The sequence below is a fragment of the Oculina patagonica genome, chromosome 3, assembly GCF_052425735.1.
Source record: "Oculina patagonica isolate OP01 chromosome 3, crgOcupat, whole genome shotgun sequence".
In the NCBI taxonomy this organism is placed as follows: Eukaryota; Metazoa; Cnidaria; class Anthozoa; order Scleractinia; family Oculinidae; genus Oculina; species Oculina patagonica.
In genome coordinates, this window is record NC_135760.1 from 4279101 (window position 1) to 4297402 (window position 18302).

The following is an 18302-nucleotide window of genomic DNA, read 5'->3' on the forward strand; positions in this document are numbered from 1 at the left end:
GAGCAAACATGGCGGACTGGCAGGAAAATTTTGGCTCCCTCGCTTTGGGAGAAGAAGAAACTGTACTAGCAATACGTCTTGCCGAAGCTCTCCGAAGCGATGAAGTTGAAACTTTCCTCAAGATTTACGACAGTATTCCGTCTGCAACAGAAAGCAAACGAGTGAGTATTGAGCTTTTAGGAGTTTAAGCTTATATTCGTTCAGAGGACTCGGTTGCCATGCGAACAACCGCAGCAAGTTTTTTTATTTTTATTTTTGCGCGGCGCAGGGACGGAAGTGTTGAGTGACAAAAGCTGTTGATTTGGTGTTGAAATAATCCATTTGATACTACCCTTCCCAGGCGGGTAAACTGTAAATCCGACCAGTTGCCTGGTGGCGAAATTTATGCATTTTAGGACATGTGACCATCTTTCGGGTGGATATTATGCAATCCTTACCCAATATGTTCCCCAATTTAGAAACGTGGACCCAAAGGTCACACAAGGTCTTGAATGCAAGACTAACAAGTTTGATATCCTGTACCGTAAAAAGCTTTGTGGTCATCGGTAATATCAGAACCCAACATTGTTAGTTAAAATTTCGATTTATATACTCCGGCGAACTTTATCAGGAACCTTACTCAGTTGCAATACGTGGGACCTCGCACTTAATTTCCAACGGATCTATTAAACCCGCCGGCCCACGTACTTCACGTTGATGTGGATTGAAGGTAAATAATTTTTCTGTTTTATTATTTTCGCTCAAGAGAAAGACGAAGTCAGACCGTTTGGAACTCTGCGATTTATTGAAAACTTTGCAGTTTGTGAACAAAATGTGCAATGTACAATACTATGTTTGCATAACAAGATTTCGGCAAAATGATGTGACACGCGGCGCGTTTTACGATGAATGACTCCATCGTTAGGAAAACTGAAACCGACCAGACATAACATTTCGTTAACAGATATCTATACGCCCTTAATTTTTTCTCGAAAATCGAAATCTTCTTAGCCTTGCTTTATTTCTACAAATCCTTACATAATTTAAAGCATATAGCTTCGACATGTGATTTTGATATGGAGCTTTACATTACAATAGAAACAGGATATTCATTCACTTTTCCGCATGTATGACTGCACGAATCGTTAAACGTGCCGATTAATTCTCTATTAACGACCTTCTGTTACTATTTTGTTCAATACATTTGTTCTTAAATCCACCAAAACTCAAAACACCAGCGTTTCACAACTTGCTCGTGTGTTCCGGTTTTTCTTGTACTTTAGAAACTTCATATTACCTTCATACATGAGGTTGGCAAAATATTGTTTGTTCAGTAGTTTTCATTTGTTTGGTTTGTTTATAGAAACATCAAAGAATTTTTTAGTCGAAATTACAAAATAATTTTATGTCATGCCCATTTTAAGATGGTGGTGTTGTCTCTGATCGATTCATTTAGTCTTCACTCCATCAGTTGAGGGATTACATCATCCATCAAGGAGTATATTGCTTTGATTTATGACCTTTCCTTGTGAAAAAGCTATAAAAGGAAAAAGTCATTATAGTGTACGTGACAAAGCCTTTTTTTCTGCTTAAAAAGTAAATAGTTCAGCTTGATGTTCAAACTCTTTCAAAATTTTTATATTGTTTTGTAATCCCTCAGCTTAATCAAAATTTGCCAGACAATTAAAAAGTCTGTCTGGATAAAATTGAGACTGCAAACTGTCAATGAGGTTAAACCTACTGGGTCCTTCACTATTTACATTCTGATTGTTTTAATCCACACAGCCCCAATCTCAAAATTACTGATTGTGAAATTTTCTTTTAGTATTAGTTCTAAACATTTGATGGTATACCAGGGCAATACCTGTATCTCTTACGTTACATTTTATGACTCGGAGGGTTTTTGTCCACGTCACCGTTGAGTGTCTGCTTCTGTTCATATTGTATTGGCTAACAAAAAGGATTAATGAATTCTAAAATCATTGTCTTTTATATTGGCATGTATATTTGCAAAAAGAGGACAAAGTTGGCTTTTGACAGAGCTCATTATAAATTCAATATCAAGCTTGTTTGATTTCAGAAAAATTACGATCTTTTGATTTCAGAAAAAGCATTCATCACTTTGAGACAGCTGATGTTTATTTGTTTGTTTGTATTTTTCATACTTGGTTTGTTTGTTTTTTATTAATTTTTAATTACACCTGGGTAAAAAAAATTGTGGTGTTAAGACTTGCCGTTTATGATTAATGATTTATCATGTTGAAGGAAATAAATTAAGGAAAAAATATATTTGAGGCTTGAAAAAACTCCAGCTTCCAGCTCTTTCCTTCCAATTCCAGCTTCTCTTTGAAATGTCTTGCCTTGGCCATTGCCCTTTGGGCAAGTGAGCATGGAAAGTTACTTGCTCAGCAGGAAATCTATTAATTATTTTGTGCAGGACTTCCAGACGGGACATCTTATTTTAACAGCGCGTACTAGATAACTTGTTCTTGAATTAATGAAGAGAAGCCTGAGTTTGTTACAAATAAAATATAATCACGGTTTAGAATAATTATTATTAGGCTCAAGTTGCCCTCTGTTTAACAGAGCTTAGAGTGACAAGCAGTATACAGTATGTATGTCTACTTTCCCAAAATGGGATTGTTCAGTCCATCAAAGGTTGTCACTCCACTCCCCTGAAATATTTGTCAGGTTACCCTAAGTGGACACAGGTTCCACGTATGAGAAAAAAATAATTAAGTCTTGCAAAAGAACAAAGACAAGCCCACACCTCTGGAACCAGAGTCCAAATGAATAAAGTTATCATTAGGCCCTGCACCTTTACTGTGTTTGAGCCAAGTGGCCCATAGGAGTATTGCTTCTCCCCCTTGGATGGGATGCAAGTCGCCGGTACCCATTTATACACCTGGGTGGAGAGAGGAACTGTGAGAGTAAAGTGTATCGCCCAAGAGCACAACTCAGCGCCCCAGCCAGGGCTTGAACCCAGGCCATTCGAGTTGAGCGCGCTAACCAATACTGATGGTCACCACCCCTCCCCCTGCACACCTCTACTAGGGTGCTAAAGATGCTAAAAAATATATTTATTTAAAATATAAAAATGGTTTAAAAAGATATAAAAATAATAAAAAGAATATTTAATTTTTTGTCTCCTTTGGGGTTTTTTTAGAGAAGGGTGGTTTTTGGGGGGGAAAATTTTAAATTTTTTTTTTTTTTTTTTTTTTTTTCCCCCCCCGGGGGGAACCCGGGCCGTAACCCTGGGGGGGGCGCTTTTTTTTTTTTTTTTTTTTTGTGGAAGAAAAAATAAAAAAACCCCAAAAATTTTTTTTTTTTTTTTTTTTTTTTTTTTTTTTTTTTTTTTTTTTTATAAAAACACAAAAAAAAAATAAATATATTTACATTTTCTACCTTTTGTCTGTTTCTTTTACAGATTGATGAAATAAAAGAAATGGCACGACAAGTAGCAGCACTTCCAAAAAAGACATTTGAGCTTTATCGTTCAAAGAAAATACTTTCTAGTGGTGATCATCCCCTTTTCGCTCCAGGAAGTAATCAAGTCTTAGCGAACAAATTAGGCACAAACTCTATCAACAGGACAGCTGCTATATGTACTGTACAGAAAGATTTAAGTGTTCCTCAAAATCAAGTGGAAGTTCTTAGTTTTGTAGATACAGTAATAGACAATGAAACAAAACCAAAAACAGGAAATAAAAAGAAAAGAAAGTCTAAGAAAGGAAAATCAGCAAATGCTTCTCAAGAACATTCTGTTACTAATGGTACAGCAGGGGAACAAGTCGCAAATAATTTGGACATGAAACACAAGGTCCTTGCCTTGGAAAATTGTACTCCTCTGTGTGTCAGTATGAATACAAATTTAGTAGCAGACATTTCGACTGGAAGAGAGTTGGATATGGTACAAAATTCCAAGTCAAGTGGAATGGATTCGAGGTCTTGTGGAAGCTCTTCCCCGAATGACAGTGGGATTGTGACACCTGATTCAGGACTAGGTAGGGTTCTTATTGAATAATGACATTTCAAAGTAATGTTGGAAAGACATTAAGTGGGCGTGCATTCCCCCTAGAGAAAAAATGAGAAACATTTTGCGGGAAATGAGAAAAGAGTTGGCAACTTACTTTTGAGTTGCACTGTCTCCACCTGCCACCTTTCAGTGGCACTCATTCTTTCCACGGTCTACTTATAAGGGTCCCGAAGGGGCCCGGTATAAATCCCATTTTCCCAGTCCAAATTTTGCCCAAATCCCATTTCCCACCCTGTTGGTTTCCCAAATTTTCAAAATTGTAGTCCCAGTTCTATTGTTTTTCTGTCTATGATTCCCATTCCCAGTGGCCAAATCCCAGTCCCAAATTCCATTTTCCTAGTGAAAATTTGCCCAAATCCCAGTTCCCATTTTACCACTTCAGGCCTCTCAATATCCAAAATATTATTGAAAACTGACAAGTTTCTTTAAACCGTGTTCAGTAGAAAGTTTTGGGGTAAATTAAAGACCAGCAACAATGCCTTGAAACTATCTCTACTGCTCAGTTCTTTGATAGCTCAGTAGTTGGACAAACAAGGCTACAGAAATGATTCCTAATTACTTGAGAACCACTGTCTTGTAACTAAATACAGCACAGTGGGGTAAAGGTTAGGTACAGTCAATACAAAGTACATAGAGTTTAATGAGGTATGCCTTTATATCTAATTGATTGGAATTGAGAATAGACAATTCAACACCATTCTATCTACATTGTAACGTTTTGTCCAACCAGACAAAACAGATTTAAAACCTTGATGGCACTTGGCAGGCATTGCTTAAGGACTTAGCTTAATTCATGATCATGGTGTTGGCCTAGCTCATCGTATCCTGGGGGAGTTAGTATTCTGCTTTAAGTGTCATGTTTTGGAAACCAGAAATAAGAGGCATTCTGATGACTCTATGGGCTTAATTTACTGATTGTCACTCTTGTTGTTAACATGAGCATTTTTTTTGTACCAGGATCATATACTTCACCAGTTTTCACCAAAGAACCACCGTTTGGATTTCCACCTTCATCTCAAAAGCTTTTGGAATCTGCCTTAGGTCTCTTACCACATGTTGCACTTGAAAAGGACAATTCATCCAGCAATGCAGACACTTCAAAAACTGTTAAAAACCATCTTCATCAATCTGAGGACTCTGGTAGCGACCAGAAAGAAGGAGAACAAAATATTCCCAATCTTCAGGCATCTAAAACCAATAAAAATGATGTGCCAAAGCAAGAGATTGTGGAGAAGAATTGTAATGCACATGATATTGAAGATGATCCTATCAGTGACATTTCGGACACTAAAGAAGAGTGTAAAGACTTTGTTGTGATCGAAGGAGACTCTGTGGATGGAGATGTTTCAAGTTCATCTGCAGTCGAAGAGGAGGGAGGCTGGCAGTCGCAAACCAAAAGATCGCACCGTAAAAAGAAGAAAGAGCTTGCAGCAAGGGCATGGCGGGAAAAGAATCACATGGAAAGATTTCAAAGAAAAGATTTTCATAAACAGCAGTCAGATAATCAATTTAGGAAGAATCATTATCGCAGAAAGTCTGTGGATGATAAAAAGAATATTATTAAGACATCTGAGAAAAAGTTTCAGAGCAATGAAAACAAGCATAGTACTGTTTTAGTTGAATCTTCAGTAATGAATTCAAAAATGGATGGCCAGTTACAGGCCAAAACTGACAAAGAAAGTGAATCAAAGGCCGGCAAAGGACCTTTGCCTTCTGATAAAAAGCTTGTGTCTCAGAAGTAGACATCGCCAATGCCAAAAGTGCTTTCTTACAGAGATGTGTTGCTCAAGGCCAGGAGTAAAGGTAAGGTTCAAAGAATAGTTGAGTCTTTGATTGATGAGCATGGTTGCAAGATGATTGCATGTACAAAAAAAAATAATCCTTTGGTTTCAATTTCTATACACTGCAGCTTAAGGTCATTGCCCTGAAAAAGAACTGAACACAATTTTTTAACCAAACTTCTCCTACTGGTTTATTACTTTAAGGGAACTTAAATTTTGAAATAAAAAAGGGGGTCACCAGATTCGTTTAGGAGCAGGAAGACCTTGTATATTCCATATAATTCCTTTAAAATTCCTCTGCGAGTACTAGCAAGTCACGTTTTTACCGATAATTTATTTTTCAAACACAAGAATTGATCTGTTTTTATTTTACAGAAAGATTTGATCGTTACACCCAAAATATGAGAAAAAATTGATAGGTCACCAGACTCGTTCGGAAAGCGACATTTTACTTCTCTCGCGGACTAAGCCACATAGAAAAAAGCCGCCATTTTGTTTATGTGCGCGCGCTCGCGCGCGCTTATTACCCGTAAAATTCTGCGCAGTAAGGATGCGCAATGCAATACAGGGCAATGACCTTAAGATCATAACATGTCAGTCCACTCTCAAGATGGCCTAGAGACAGCCATTTGGAGAACTTTGTCAGAGTATTAAGCATAAACACTGTCTAATGATTTACAGAAAAATCCAGACTTCTTGAACCCTTGGTTTCTCAAAACTCTCAAATTCTCGAACCAATTTTTGTTTCCCTTGGATAGTACCGGTACTTCTCTGTAATTTTATCCCCCTGATTTTTCAAGGTAATTTTCGTTTCCCCTGGAGGTTGGAGAAACCGGAATTCTACTGTATTTGTTTCATTAAATTGTTTCTTTTGGGAGAGCAGCTTTTAAGCAAGGCAAAAAAGTAGCAATTAATGGCCAGCAAAAAGTTCACGTGCCTTGAAACTATCTCTACTGTTCAGTTTTTTGATAGCTTAGCAGTTGGACAAACAAGGCTACAGAAATGATTCCTAATTACTTGAGAACCACTGTCTTGTAACAAAATACAGCACAGAGGGGTAAAGGTTAGGTACACTTGGTGTCTGAGGTGCGATTAGTTCATTACACTATTAGGCAATGAATTGTCATGTTATATTTAACATTTCAAGTAAAAAAATTCACATTTCCATTGTGCTGTAGCAGAGCCTACTGAAAGTAGTGACAGCGGGGTAGATGCTAACAGTGTCAGCTCCTGTGAAATGAGCAATCTGCAGCAAGAGGCGCCAAGGGACTTGTTCAACAAACAGCAGTGTGTTGATTACTTACAAAAAGGTAAGTGTAAATCATCTAATTTATTACTGTCGATTGCATCTACCTGTGAACGCACGCGCCAAAAACATGTTTTCAAATGATGTCAAACGTCAGCGTTTCAGGTGTCAAACTTTGAAGTTTAGCAGTTCGTAACGGCAACTTTCGCGCCAAAAATTCAACACATTCCGGTTTCAAAATGGCGGAAAGATTAGATATAGAAACTTCTTCTGAGAAACTGATGCTGATCTTGTCGATATACATACACAGGTTCACTTGAATCATTTCTAGTGTAAAGTTTCGCCCGTACTCAGTGTTTATATTGAGTATTTTGAGTGCAAAAGTTCGCGTTTCGCTCAGCTAAACTTCACAGTTTGACAGCTGAAACGCTGACGTTTGACGTCATTTGAAAACATGTTTTCAGCGCGTGCGTTCACAGGTAGATGCAATCGACAGTATTTTTAAATCTCTTGTCAACATTTTAAAAATGCCACCCTCCCTCTTTCTGTAAGAGGCGTGGTGGCCTAATGGTTAGTGCGCCGGACTCTGGATCAAGCAGACTAGGTTCAAGTCCTGGCCAAGGTCATGCCAGTGTGTTCATTGTGTTCTTAGTGCCTCTCTCCACCCAGGTGTATAGATGGGAACCAGTGAATTAATGTTGGGGGTTAACCATGCGATGGACTAGCAACCCATCCAGGGGATAGTAGAAATACTTGTAGTGGCTTAATGCTACAGAAACCGGGATAACTCCAGCCTGATGAGCCACTTAGCTTGACAGCAGGCTTTACCTTACCCTTCCTCTTCCTAATAAGCTCCTGTGCGGGGGTCATCAATCCTTAAAACGCCCAGTGGCACATGGGGCGGGGGGTAGCGAGGGAAATAATCAAATTATCTGAAAAACTGTGAACTTACCGGTAGTGTAAACAGTGTACCTGAGTTGAGTTCATAATATTTATTTTTCGAATGATGATAATTATTAACATTTTGGACTGTTTAATACTTTCAACTGTTTATGGTAGTATCTTCAATATCATTTCTTTGGAGTTTAGATGCATATTTAGGTTATTACTCATCATTAATGTTTCTTATTTCAGCTTGGAAGAAAGTTATGTCCAATGCCAAGCAGGGTGAGTACATGAGACATTTACTATGATAGAAATTTTATGCAGGGATGTCCCTAAGGGCTGGCTGCCAGCTAATTTCACCTGCTGAAAGGGAACTTAAATCTGACTGAAATTTGACATCAAAACAAAAACTTTGGTAAATGTTAATGGTTGCCAAGGCAAGAAAAGCCAGCCGGGCTTGTTGATGAGCCGGCTTAGTGTTTTCTTAGCTTCATCCCTGTATATAGCAATTATTGACCTGGTTTACACTAGAGTCAGTCTCAGAAATAGTGACAGAGTGCATACAAACTCTACAAATTGCAATCAGAAGAATGTAAGGATCAGAAAATTTTCTTTAACTTACATCTAACACTTCCAGTTATTTGTAAATTGAAGTATTATTTATTTTTGGACAGTCACTTGCATTTCTGCCTATGAATTGCAAACCTGAGCACTTGTGAGTATGGATACTCTGTATATTGAGTTTGGAACCGAAAGGTTAAAATAGTTTTATTCTCTGTCTCCTCAGGTCTTGTAATTAACTTCAGTGTGGATTCCGATCCAGTTTTGTGTGAGCAAAAGCGTAAAAAACGTGCTGGTGGTGCCTCTTCAAAGCAACAGTGAGAGAACAAGTGCTGTTCTGGTCAAGTTAGCAATTTATCTTCACAAGAACACCTTCAAATGGTATTCGCTGACCTTTGCACTTGGTTTCAGAAAGAATGTAGAGGTTCATTGTTTACATCAACAGTTAATTTAGTATCTTTAGTTAGTATTCAATACTTTTAAAAGGATGCTGTTTTTCAATTTGTTTTCAATTGACAAGGTGTCCAGTGACCTTGATTTATAAGTAACATTAATTAATATAATTATATTTTATTATTATGTGAGCGTGATATTAGAAATCCAAACTGGTGTGAAAATTACGATTTTAATATTATTATTTAAAAGATACCAACAGAACATGAGTTTGAAGTAATTTCTACTTATTAGCTGTCCGAGTGCTCAAAAGCTTGCAGTTTGGCAAATAACTCATGACAAGAAATTAATATATGAAATGCAAAAGCAAAAAATTTCAGAATTAAGTACAATAGGGTGCTTATATTCGCACACTTTTGTTTGTTTAATTTTTTGAGTGAGAAACAATGGTATACCTGGGAAAACATATCATTTTCAAATAGTTTCTTTTTTTCAGTCTTGCCCAGGTTATCAGCAACAAAGTGTCTCTAAAAATAGATGTAAATTCTTTAAATTTGGAAAGGGACTTCTCACCATTACCTTGAGGAAAGATCTGGGCTATTAAACAAGACAAAAGCTCTAAATGAGTGAAGTATGAAATTTTGCAATTTCCCTTCCACAGGAATATCACTTCAAATGAAACTTTTAGACAAAAAATATTGTAAATAACTTTTGTTTCTTTTTGCACCAGTGGGCAGTGTAGCAAAACTTGCATAGAGCATATCGCCAATTGATGCAAAAATAGGCAACAATAAAACTACAAGTGTTTTACAATGTTGGCAGGTTACCAAAAACAAAACAAAACAAAAAATAAAAACAGCTGGGAGGGAAATTGAATAGACAGGGACAGAAGCTGATCCAAAATTACCTTTTTACTCCGAGAACATTATTTTCCACTTCTTTTGTTAAAAAAAAAACTCTGGGCTTTAAACAAAATTTGTCACAGTATGCATTTGAATAAGTTTGTACAGAAATACCACCTAGGCCATAAAGAGTGTTTACCCAAAAAAATAGTTCGATTAATGTGACATAATTTGACTTGGCTATGCAGTAAAGCTTTGTGAAATATTGAATTAAAATGTGTATATATGTTTGGAAAGGAGTATAAGAGTTGTGCAGCAGCTCAAACTTATTTCTAAAGAAAGAAAGAAACAGATCAATAGTAGAATATTTCCAGCCCCTTTTGTTGTGCATCTTTACTTCACGAGAAAAACTCATAATTATGAAATTGAAACATTACAACACCTTGTGTGTCTTAAAAAATTATGTTTAAAAGAACCCAACAAAAAATAACCAAACGATTATTATTTTTATTATTTCTTTCTCGTGTGTTGGCAATTATTGCATGATTCTCCCCAATGGGAATTGCAGACAAAATTGTTTGGTCAATGAGTCAATGAGTTTCTATTCAGAATGATTTTCATACTAGTAGAAGGTGTGAAGTCTAATTACTAATAAGTAGTTTGAGAAATTGATTTCAAGCTGTGCTTGAGTATTTTGTTAAGTTATTTATAGCACCTTTAGACAACACAAAAGCTGAAGTTCAAAACCCAACTAAAGATCGCGTTTTTAGCTGCTGTCAATTATAATTATGGCAACAGCCAGCAAACCTTGAAAAACAGAAACAAACGAAATGGATCAAAATCTACAAATCACAACCGACAAACTTGACCTTTTAAACCGGTTGAAGTGCACATTCGTTTCCAGAGAGGTCACCTTGATGATTGACAGCAGTGAAAAACGTAACCGTTTACTTGAGCAGAGTTCGTGTGTTATTGAAAGGTGCAGTAAAGTTTGTAAAGGAGATGAGCGGTATTTAAAATCGAAACAGTTTTTTACTGTCATTATTGGTGTTTTCTTTGACATCAATTGCCATAAAACTTCTATTTGGTCAGTAAAAAAAAATTCTTAAAAAATATGAAACTGCAAGGTTAGTATTATTTTTTGGTAAAACAAAATTTAGACTTAAAATTTTTTATACTCACCAAAGCGCTTGTAAAAAAAAGGGATAACGCACGACTTTTTTATCCTTGTGCATTTGGCTCCTTAAATACCATATTATTTTTATGAATTCTGTTTTTGATCAGTGATCATTTTGGGTGTAAACTAATATTACAATATCCTGGTTTCCAGTTATTCTATTTACATTTAAGCATGTAACAATCATTAATATGGGTATTTTTATTCCTAATAGAGCAGCTATCAATAAAGCTCCTAACTTCATATGTATTATAAATATTGTGGTCCAAAACTAAACCTGGGAAAGTAACTTAAATCAGTTGAAACAACCCTTTTATCACGTTTGGTGCTGGTATAGCTAAAAGTGGCGAGCTGTCTTGCTTTCCAGGTATTGTCATAAACATATTCTATTGATCTTATAGGGTCTACCTTCTAAGTGTGTCAAAGTACACATCTGACAAGTTTTATTAATGTTCAACATAGAAAAAGTTGAAAACTAATATATACCTCTTAGTCTACAACAATTATTCCATAGTCATTGACTAGTGTTTTATTGAACCACCTTCAACAGCACGATAGATACTACATTACATTTAGTTACTAATGGAATTTCTTTAAGCGGGAAAGGGTTTTAAGTCATAACTTAAGCAGGTGAAGTGTAACCTTATTTTCACTGTAGTTGTAATTTTCCATGGTTGAACTTCTGCCCGGAAACGTGCATGTTTCCATTCAGGGTGCTTTTATACTCATTGCTCTTGTGAAATTGCATAAGAGATGATATTTAATTTAATTAGAATCATTGAATGTTTGAACAATGTGTAGCTTTGCGACAAAAAAAAACATTGGTGACTTTCAATTAAAAACATATTAGTTTGTATGAACATCCACATTGTTTGTGTTTTTTCTTTTTTCGGGAGTGCAATAGTAATATTTCGGTCGCCTTTGCCTGCGTAGCTGGCGGTATTGTTGGGTATTAAAAGCGCCCACCAGAAAGCGGTGACAACGAGCGGCGCAGCTCGTTGTCGCGGCTTTGCCACTTGCTGGTGTGCGCTTAGCCTGCGAGAGCAGACTCCGGCCGTCGCTTCTCTCCGTGATATTTTTCGGCGGAGAGAAGCGACGGCCGGAAATGCGTCTGCTCTCGCAGGCTAGTGTGCGCTTTACAACGCTTTTTTTAAATACGCTTTAATACCCAACAATACTGCCAGCTTCGCATGCTAGGTCGCCTCAGTGACGTCATTTTTACCACCCGTTCCCTGAACGCACTTGGTCATCACTACCCCCACTGCACAGGCTTATTCGAGCGTATGATTCAATTTTCCTCTCCCTGTGCACACCGGTGGGAGGAGGGAGTGATTGCGACTAGAAATAGGAATGACAATTCCCCTTAGGTGAACGGCGAATTTTCGTTTTTAAGTCCCGGCCATATTTACAACTTGCCCTATTAATTCCAACTTGTTTGAAAAGAGGAAAGGGTGGCAGCAAATATAGTGCATTTGTATACAGTCTATGCATTAGGACCATAAACTCTTTGTGCGTGAGTTGCCGAGTGGATCACGGTGCCCAGTGAGATTGCACACTGCTTTGCACCCGCAAAAAAAGATAACGACGCAACGAAGGCTATTTAAGCGTCGTACAGTCATAAAAATGTTAACCCTTAACATGCTAAGCGCGGATTATTCCGGAATTTGGAGGAATGGCCATTCTGCCACTTATGACGTCACCAATTTACACGACAGCAGATTTTTGTGATTTGCATCTTATAGAGCTAGGATAGATCTTTCCACAGGACTATCCATCTTCAATATTGACTGCATTCCGACAGAGCTAATCGAAAAAAACACGATCAGTTTTTGGTGTAAAATTGGTGCTAAAACAGGCCAAAATACCCGTACTTGATCATGACCTCCTTTCCAGGGTTTTCCATTGATTCAGATCAAAACTTTTCAGGCCAGTAGAAGGGGTGCACAGAGTAAAAGATAGAGAGAATAAGAAAGCAGAGAAAAACGAAAAGGAAAGGAGCAAGGAAACAAATCGGAAAGGTTCAGCAAAAAAAAAAACCGGAAGTCCAAATTTTGGCTTATGCGCATGCGCCAAAGTAAAATATTGTACATTTTTACATGGAAATTTCATCAAAATCTTCCTGCATTGTCAGGAGTGCATTTTTTAGCGAATTTAGAGAACGTTTGGACCGTGGAGCCAAGAAAATCGATTAACGGTTAAAAAAACGCGTTTTTAGGAATAATTTCAGCATATTAAGGGTTAAGAGGATATACCCGGCACGTTTTATGAGGTCCGAATAGGCGTAGAGATTTTCGTAGAGCTCTACGCTTCTTCTTAGTACAGTTCTCACAGATAAGACAGTAGCTCTTGAAAATGCTTATAGCCGTAGATTAGTACAGGCGTTTTCATTCTAAACTTTTTGTTATCAATGCTTTACGTTTTCTTTCTAAACTCTTCACTTCAAAGTTCTATGTTTTCATTCTAAACTCTACGGCTCTACGGCTCTACGTTTTCATTCTAAACTCTACGCTTCTACGGCTCTACATTTTTATTCTAAACTCTACGCTTCTACGGTTCTACATTTTTATTCTAAACTCTAAGCTTCTACGGCTCTACGTTTTCATTCTAAACTCCACGCTTCTACGGCTCTACGTCTTCATTCTAAACTGTACGCTTCTACGGCTCTACGTTTTTATTCTAAACTCTACGCTTCTACGGCTCTACATTTTTATTCTAAACTCTACGCTTCTACAGCTCTACGTTTTCATTCTAAACTCTACGGCTCTACGGCTCTACGTTTTCATTCTAAACTCTACGGCTCTGCAGCTCTACGTTTTCATTCTAAACTCTACGGTTCTACACCTTAACGTTTTCATTCTAAACTCTACGGTTCTACACCTTAACGTTTTCATTCTAAACTCTACGGTTCTACACCTTAATGTTTTCATTCTAAACTCTACGCTTCTACACCCTTACGTTTTCATTTAAACTCTACGGTTATACGGCTCTACGTTTTCATTCTAAACTCTACGGTTCTACGGTTCTACGTTTTCATTCAAAATACCACAGTTCTACGGCTCTACGTTTTTATTCTAAACTCTACGCTTCTACGGCTCTACGTTTTCATTCTAAACTGTGCGCTTCTACGGCTCTACGTTTTCATTCTAAACTGTGCGCTTCTACGGCTCTACGTTTTTATTTTTAACTCGAGGCTTCTACCACTGCTCCATTTTCATTTTAAACTATGCGGTTTTGCAACTTTAAGTTTTCATTGTAAACGCCACGCGTCTACAGCTCTATAATTGCAAACTTAACGGTACCCTTCAACAGGTCTTCTTTTTTTATTAAAAACTCTACGCTTCTACGGCCCTATGTTCTTATTCCGTACTATTCCAACCTGTATGCTTCTATGGGTCTACATTTTCATTTTAACTCGACACGTCTACGGGTCTACATTTTAATTCTTAACTAGAGCTACGCTTCTTTAACTCTACGTTTACATTCTATTCTTCCTTGTGTAATACAAATGAAAATTTATTTTGCCCGTTCTCAAACCTTGTGTTTATTGCCAAATAACTTCGTTTTATCGTCAATATAAAATGAAGTGCTGTAAAAGCGTACAGTTTAGAATGAAAACATAGACTTGTAGAAGTGTACAATTTAGAATAAAAACGTAGACTCGCAGAAGCGTACAGTTTAGAATAAGAGCGTAGTCTCGTAGAAGCGTACAGTTTAGAATAAAAACGACTTGAACCGCAGAAGCATACCGTTTACAATAAAAAGTAGACTCGTAGAAGCATATACTTAAGATTAATAACGTAGAGCCTTAGAAGCGTACAATTAAAAAGTAAAACGTAGGACCGTAAAAGCGTACAGTTTAGAATGAGAACGCAGAGCTGTATAACGTTGTATAATAATATGCGTACCGTTTATAAAACGTATAGCCGTAGAAGCGTATAGTTTAAAATGAACACGCAGGTTTGTTGAAGTGTCCTTTACGTTGTGTACTTTATACTCTACGCTTCTACAGCTCTACGCTTTCAAGAGTCGTAGACGCGTAGAGAATGAACATTGACGTACAGAAGTAAGCTTGTAGAAGTGTACTATACGCTATGTACTTAACTCTACCCTTCTACGGCTCTACGTTTTCAGTTCATTCTAAACTCTACGGTTCTACGGCTCTACGTTTTCATTCTAAACTCTACGCTTCTACGGCTCTACATTTTCATTCTAAACTCTATGCTTGTACGGCTCTACATTCTCATTTTAAAATCTACGCTTCAACGGCTCTACGTTTCATTTTTAACTCTCATTTTAAACTCGCATGATTTCCAGAGCTACCCACTTATGGATTAGGAATCATGGAATGTGTAGAAGCGTACAGCTCTACAGAAATTTCTACGCCTATTTGGACCTCCTAAAACGGGCGCCACTTGTAAGAGGACAGGTCAAATTTCTTCCTAATCCGCTTTCTTCACGTAATTGCAATTTGTAGAGCAAAAGCAACCTGAATCGAGCAAAATTTTGCATGATTTAGGATTTTAGGTATTTTAGCTTATTAAATAGATTCCTGTCGTTTTCAGTTTCTTGGCAGCAATAGGCCTTATGCATGATAACGTCATATGCTCAAAATTCACCACCAAGCCTCGTTTACGCGAATTACTATCAACCCTCTGCCACCTTTATGCAGTTTTCACGTGGGTATTCTTTTCAACTTTGCTGCTTTTCATGATAAAATTTACAGGTTTACACCTCGAAAGTGAGGCTTGGTGGTGAAACTAGCCAGTCTGACGTAAACATACATAAGGGCTATTGGGTAAATGCTAAAGTCAGTGCAATGTTTATTCTTAGTTGGGAGAGGGGGTATAACAAAACACTTAAAGACTGGCCACACGGAAAACAATTTGTTTCCCCTCGACCCTCAGGGCCTTTCATTTTATATCCACCATCCGCCTCTTACGAGCTGTTTGTTTGTCCCACGAGTTTGTTGTCGAAGAAAAAGGCGAAATGGTTCAAAAACCATTCCCACGACAGAGTCAACGCAAAGGTGTCAAGAAGCCCGCCAAATGCAACACAACGCCGCGGCGGGCGTCGAACAGTGATCTGATTGGCTGGTTCGAACTTAGGGCTACTGACACACGAGCTCGTACACTGCATACCTGCATTTGACAAAAACTTGCAAGGAAAAATCGCGCATTTATCCACTTGGTAAACCAGGATCACGCAACTACGGCTACATCCACGCAAAAACCCGCGCAATTTTGCGTGTATTCTCGCGGTTTGTGACGTCGAAGATGGCGCAATTTGTTCTTAAACAAGAAGCTTGAGAAGCTTGAAAAGCTTAAAATCGGGCGCTTAATAATTAGCTATCTGTTTTGACTTGAAAGGCAGGGTACAGTACAGTAAAAATCACTGCAAAAACAGTCACTTAAACCTATTCAGGCCGGGGGGGGGGGGGGGCTTTTGAGGCCCTCGCTGACTTTTGACGCTTATAACTTTTTCAAGATTCAACCAAACGCTGCCAAACTTTGCGCGTTTATCGAAAATTTATCTCGCAATAATTTGGTAGGATTAGTTATTGTGCCAGTAACTTGAAATCACCATAGCAACGTCATTTTGACAGCCTTTTAATAAAGGCGGGGTTTTACCTGAAGACCAAGTTTTCCAACGCTTTAGGTGGCTGACGCATTTCAGTATTTTCCCAGTATACAACTCCTAATCAGGTACTATTGTCAAGAAAATGATCACAACTTATTGACCAATGATTAGGTATTTGTTTCATACCATTACTGTAATAGAAACTGGTGAAGAATAGTAGTACTGACCCAAAGTATAAGGGCTGGAAAACACTGAAAACCATTTCAGCCGCGTTTCAAGGAATCCAAAAAAGCTTTACTTATCCCATATATATATGTTTTGCAGTATTTTGTTAATTTTTGAACGATTTTGGGGGATGTCTGGGAGGCGATAGTTTTTCTCAAAGGATTAGTAAAATGTAGACAAATAAGAAATATTGAAGATTTAATGTGATTTTAAAATTTGAATTTGAAGTTAAAAATTGGTGGACGGACACCAAACAGTCTCCTGACAACCCGGAGTGCTCTTGCGAGGGGGTCAACTGTTTGAAGGTGTTTCCATTCTTTTTATTCAATCCCTTCTTTAAATCTCTTAAAGTTCCATTCAAATTCAGGTAGAACCCCATCTTAATTTTTGCTCTTGTGAGAAAACAACAGAAGTCAAAGGTTGCGTGATATAACCAAGCATGGATTTTAATTCTCCCTCCCTTTCCATCTCCTTAGCCTTTCACCCCCACCTGTCCCTCCCTTTCTACTCTCATTCAATTTAATGTTTGTTTAAATTTCCTAACCAATTAATTATCGTACTAATCTGTGCCAAGCAATCAGATAATATCAGAAATTTGCCTTAATTTTGATCTCCCATTCCAAGACCTTGGAGTATAAACCGCTAATAAAACAAAACACACTGATAATAATTCTCTGAGGTTATACGCCTTGCAGTATTAACGTACTAACAAACTTGATAACAAGCCCCATGTCGTACTAAGGATTTTTACTGATCAACATAGAAAATGAGTTCACAATGGTTTGTTCCCAAAACGTTTTTTACTGTACAGAGGGTCTGTTTATTGACCTGTAACTTGTATACCGTATTGAAAAATTCAGAACGAACTGACTTCTGCCCGCTACCATACAGCCGTTTACTGGCAGTCTTTGAAAATCCTGAATTTCGTCAAAATGAACCAAAATAAAGTTTTAAAATTTCCTTTATCAATATGGTTCTTATCTTTTTATTCAATTCTATAAACTGCTTTTATGCAGTACTGTCCACAAAGATTTCAATTTCCTCAAAGTTTCGGGACAAATGGATACAAAATATTTCGTGCAGAATGTAATTTGATTAAGCGAATGTTTTCACGTCTATAAATACTTCAAGCAGTGAATGAAAAACCGTTTTGTTTTCATCGATGAGAACCACTTTCAAATAGTTATGCATAAAAAATAACAATCAGATCAGAATACAATAATTATTAATGTAAGGTCTGACGCTATTATGTCTCGGCAGAGATACTTCTTTTTTGCAAGTTCAAATGTATGCAAATTTCGTGTGAAATGTAATTCGATTTCATTGTCTTGTTTACAAACTCATTCTCAAGAAAGTTGTATTTTCGTGAATAAAACCAATTGGCCTGTTTTGTTTTCCTGATCATGTTTGTCTGTGATTTTTACCAAACATGTGGTCTTTTTTTCGGAACTTTAAGTTGTACAAAAATTCCTATTTTAAACACAGATGTCACTTCCGGAATTTCTCACATAAAATTCAATTGGTATTTAATTATAATTATTCGAAGTTTTCATTTTCAAGTCATCTTTTTATTCGATAGCTTTACTGATCTCGTAAAAAA

General features: G+C 37.3%; 1 protein-coding gene and 1 pseudogene across 4 annotated transcripts in view; one reads left to right on the plus strand and one right to left on the minus strand.

Moving 5' to 3' along the window:
• The window catches only part of LOC144646231 (transmembrane protein 45B-like), a 113718-nt pseudogene that overhangs the window by 78309 nt on the left and 17107 nt on the right, over positions 1-18302 (minus strand). The window lies entirely within an intron of this gene.
• LOC144646195 (uncharacterized) lies at positions 9-7106 on the plus strand. 3 transcript variants are annotated; one of them, XM_078505740.1, is made up of 4 exons: positions 9-161; positions 3407-3983; positions 4973-5818; positions 6975-7106. In XM_078505740.1, the coding sequence occupies exons 1-3, from the start codon at positions 9-11 to the stop codon at positions 5755-5757; spliced, it is 1515 nt and encodes a 504-aa protein (XP_078361866.1). In that variant the 3' UTR covers positions 5758-5818; positions 6975-7106. The 3 variants fall into 3 exon arrangements, with proteins under 3 accessions (XP_078361866.1, XP_078361867.1, XP_078361868.1); XM_078505741.1 differs by having other exon boundaries at positions 6978-7106; XM_078505742.1 differs by lacking the exon at positions 9-161 and adding an exon at positions 451-709.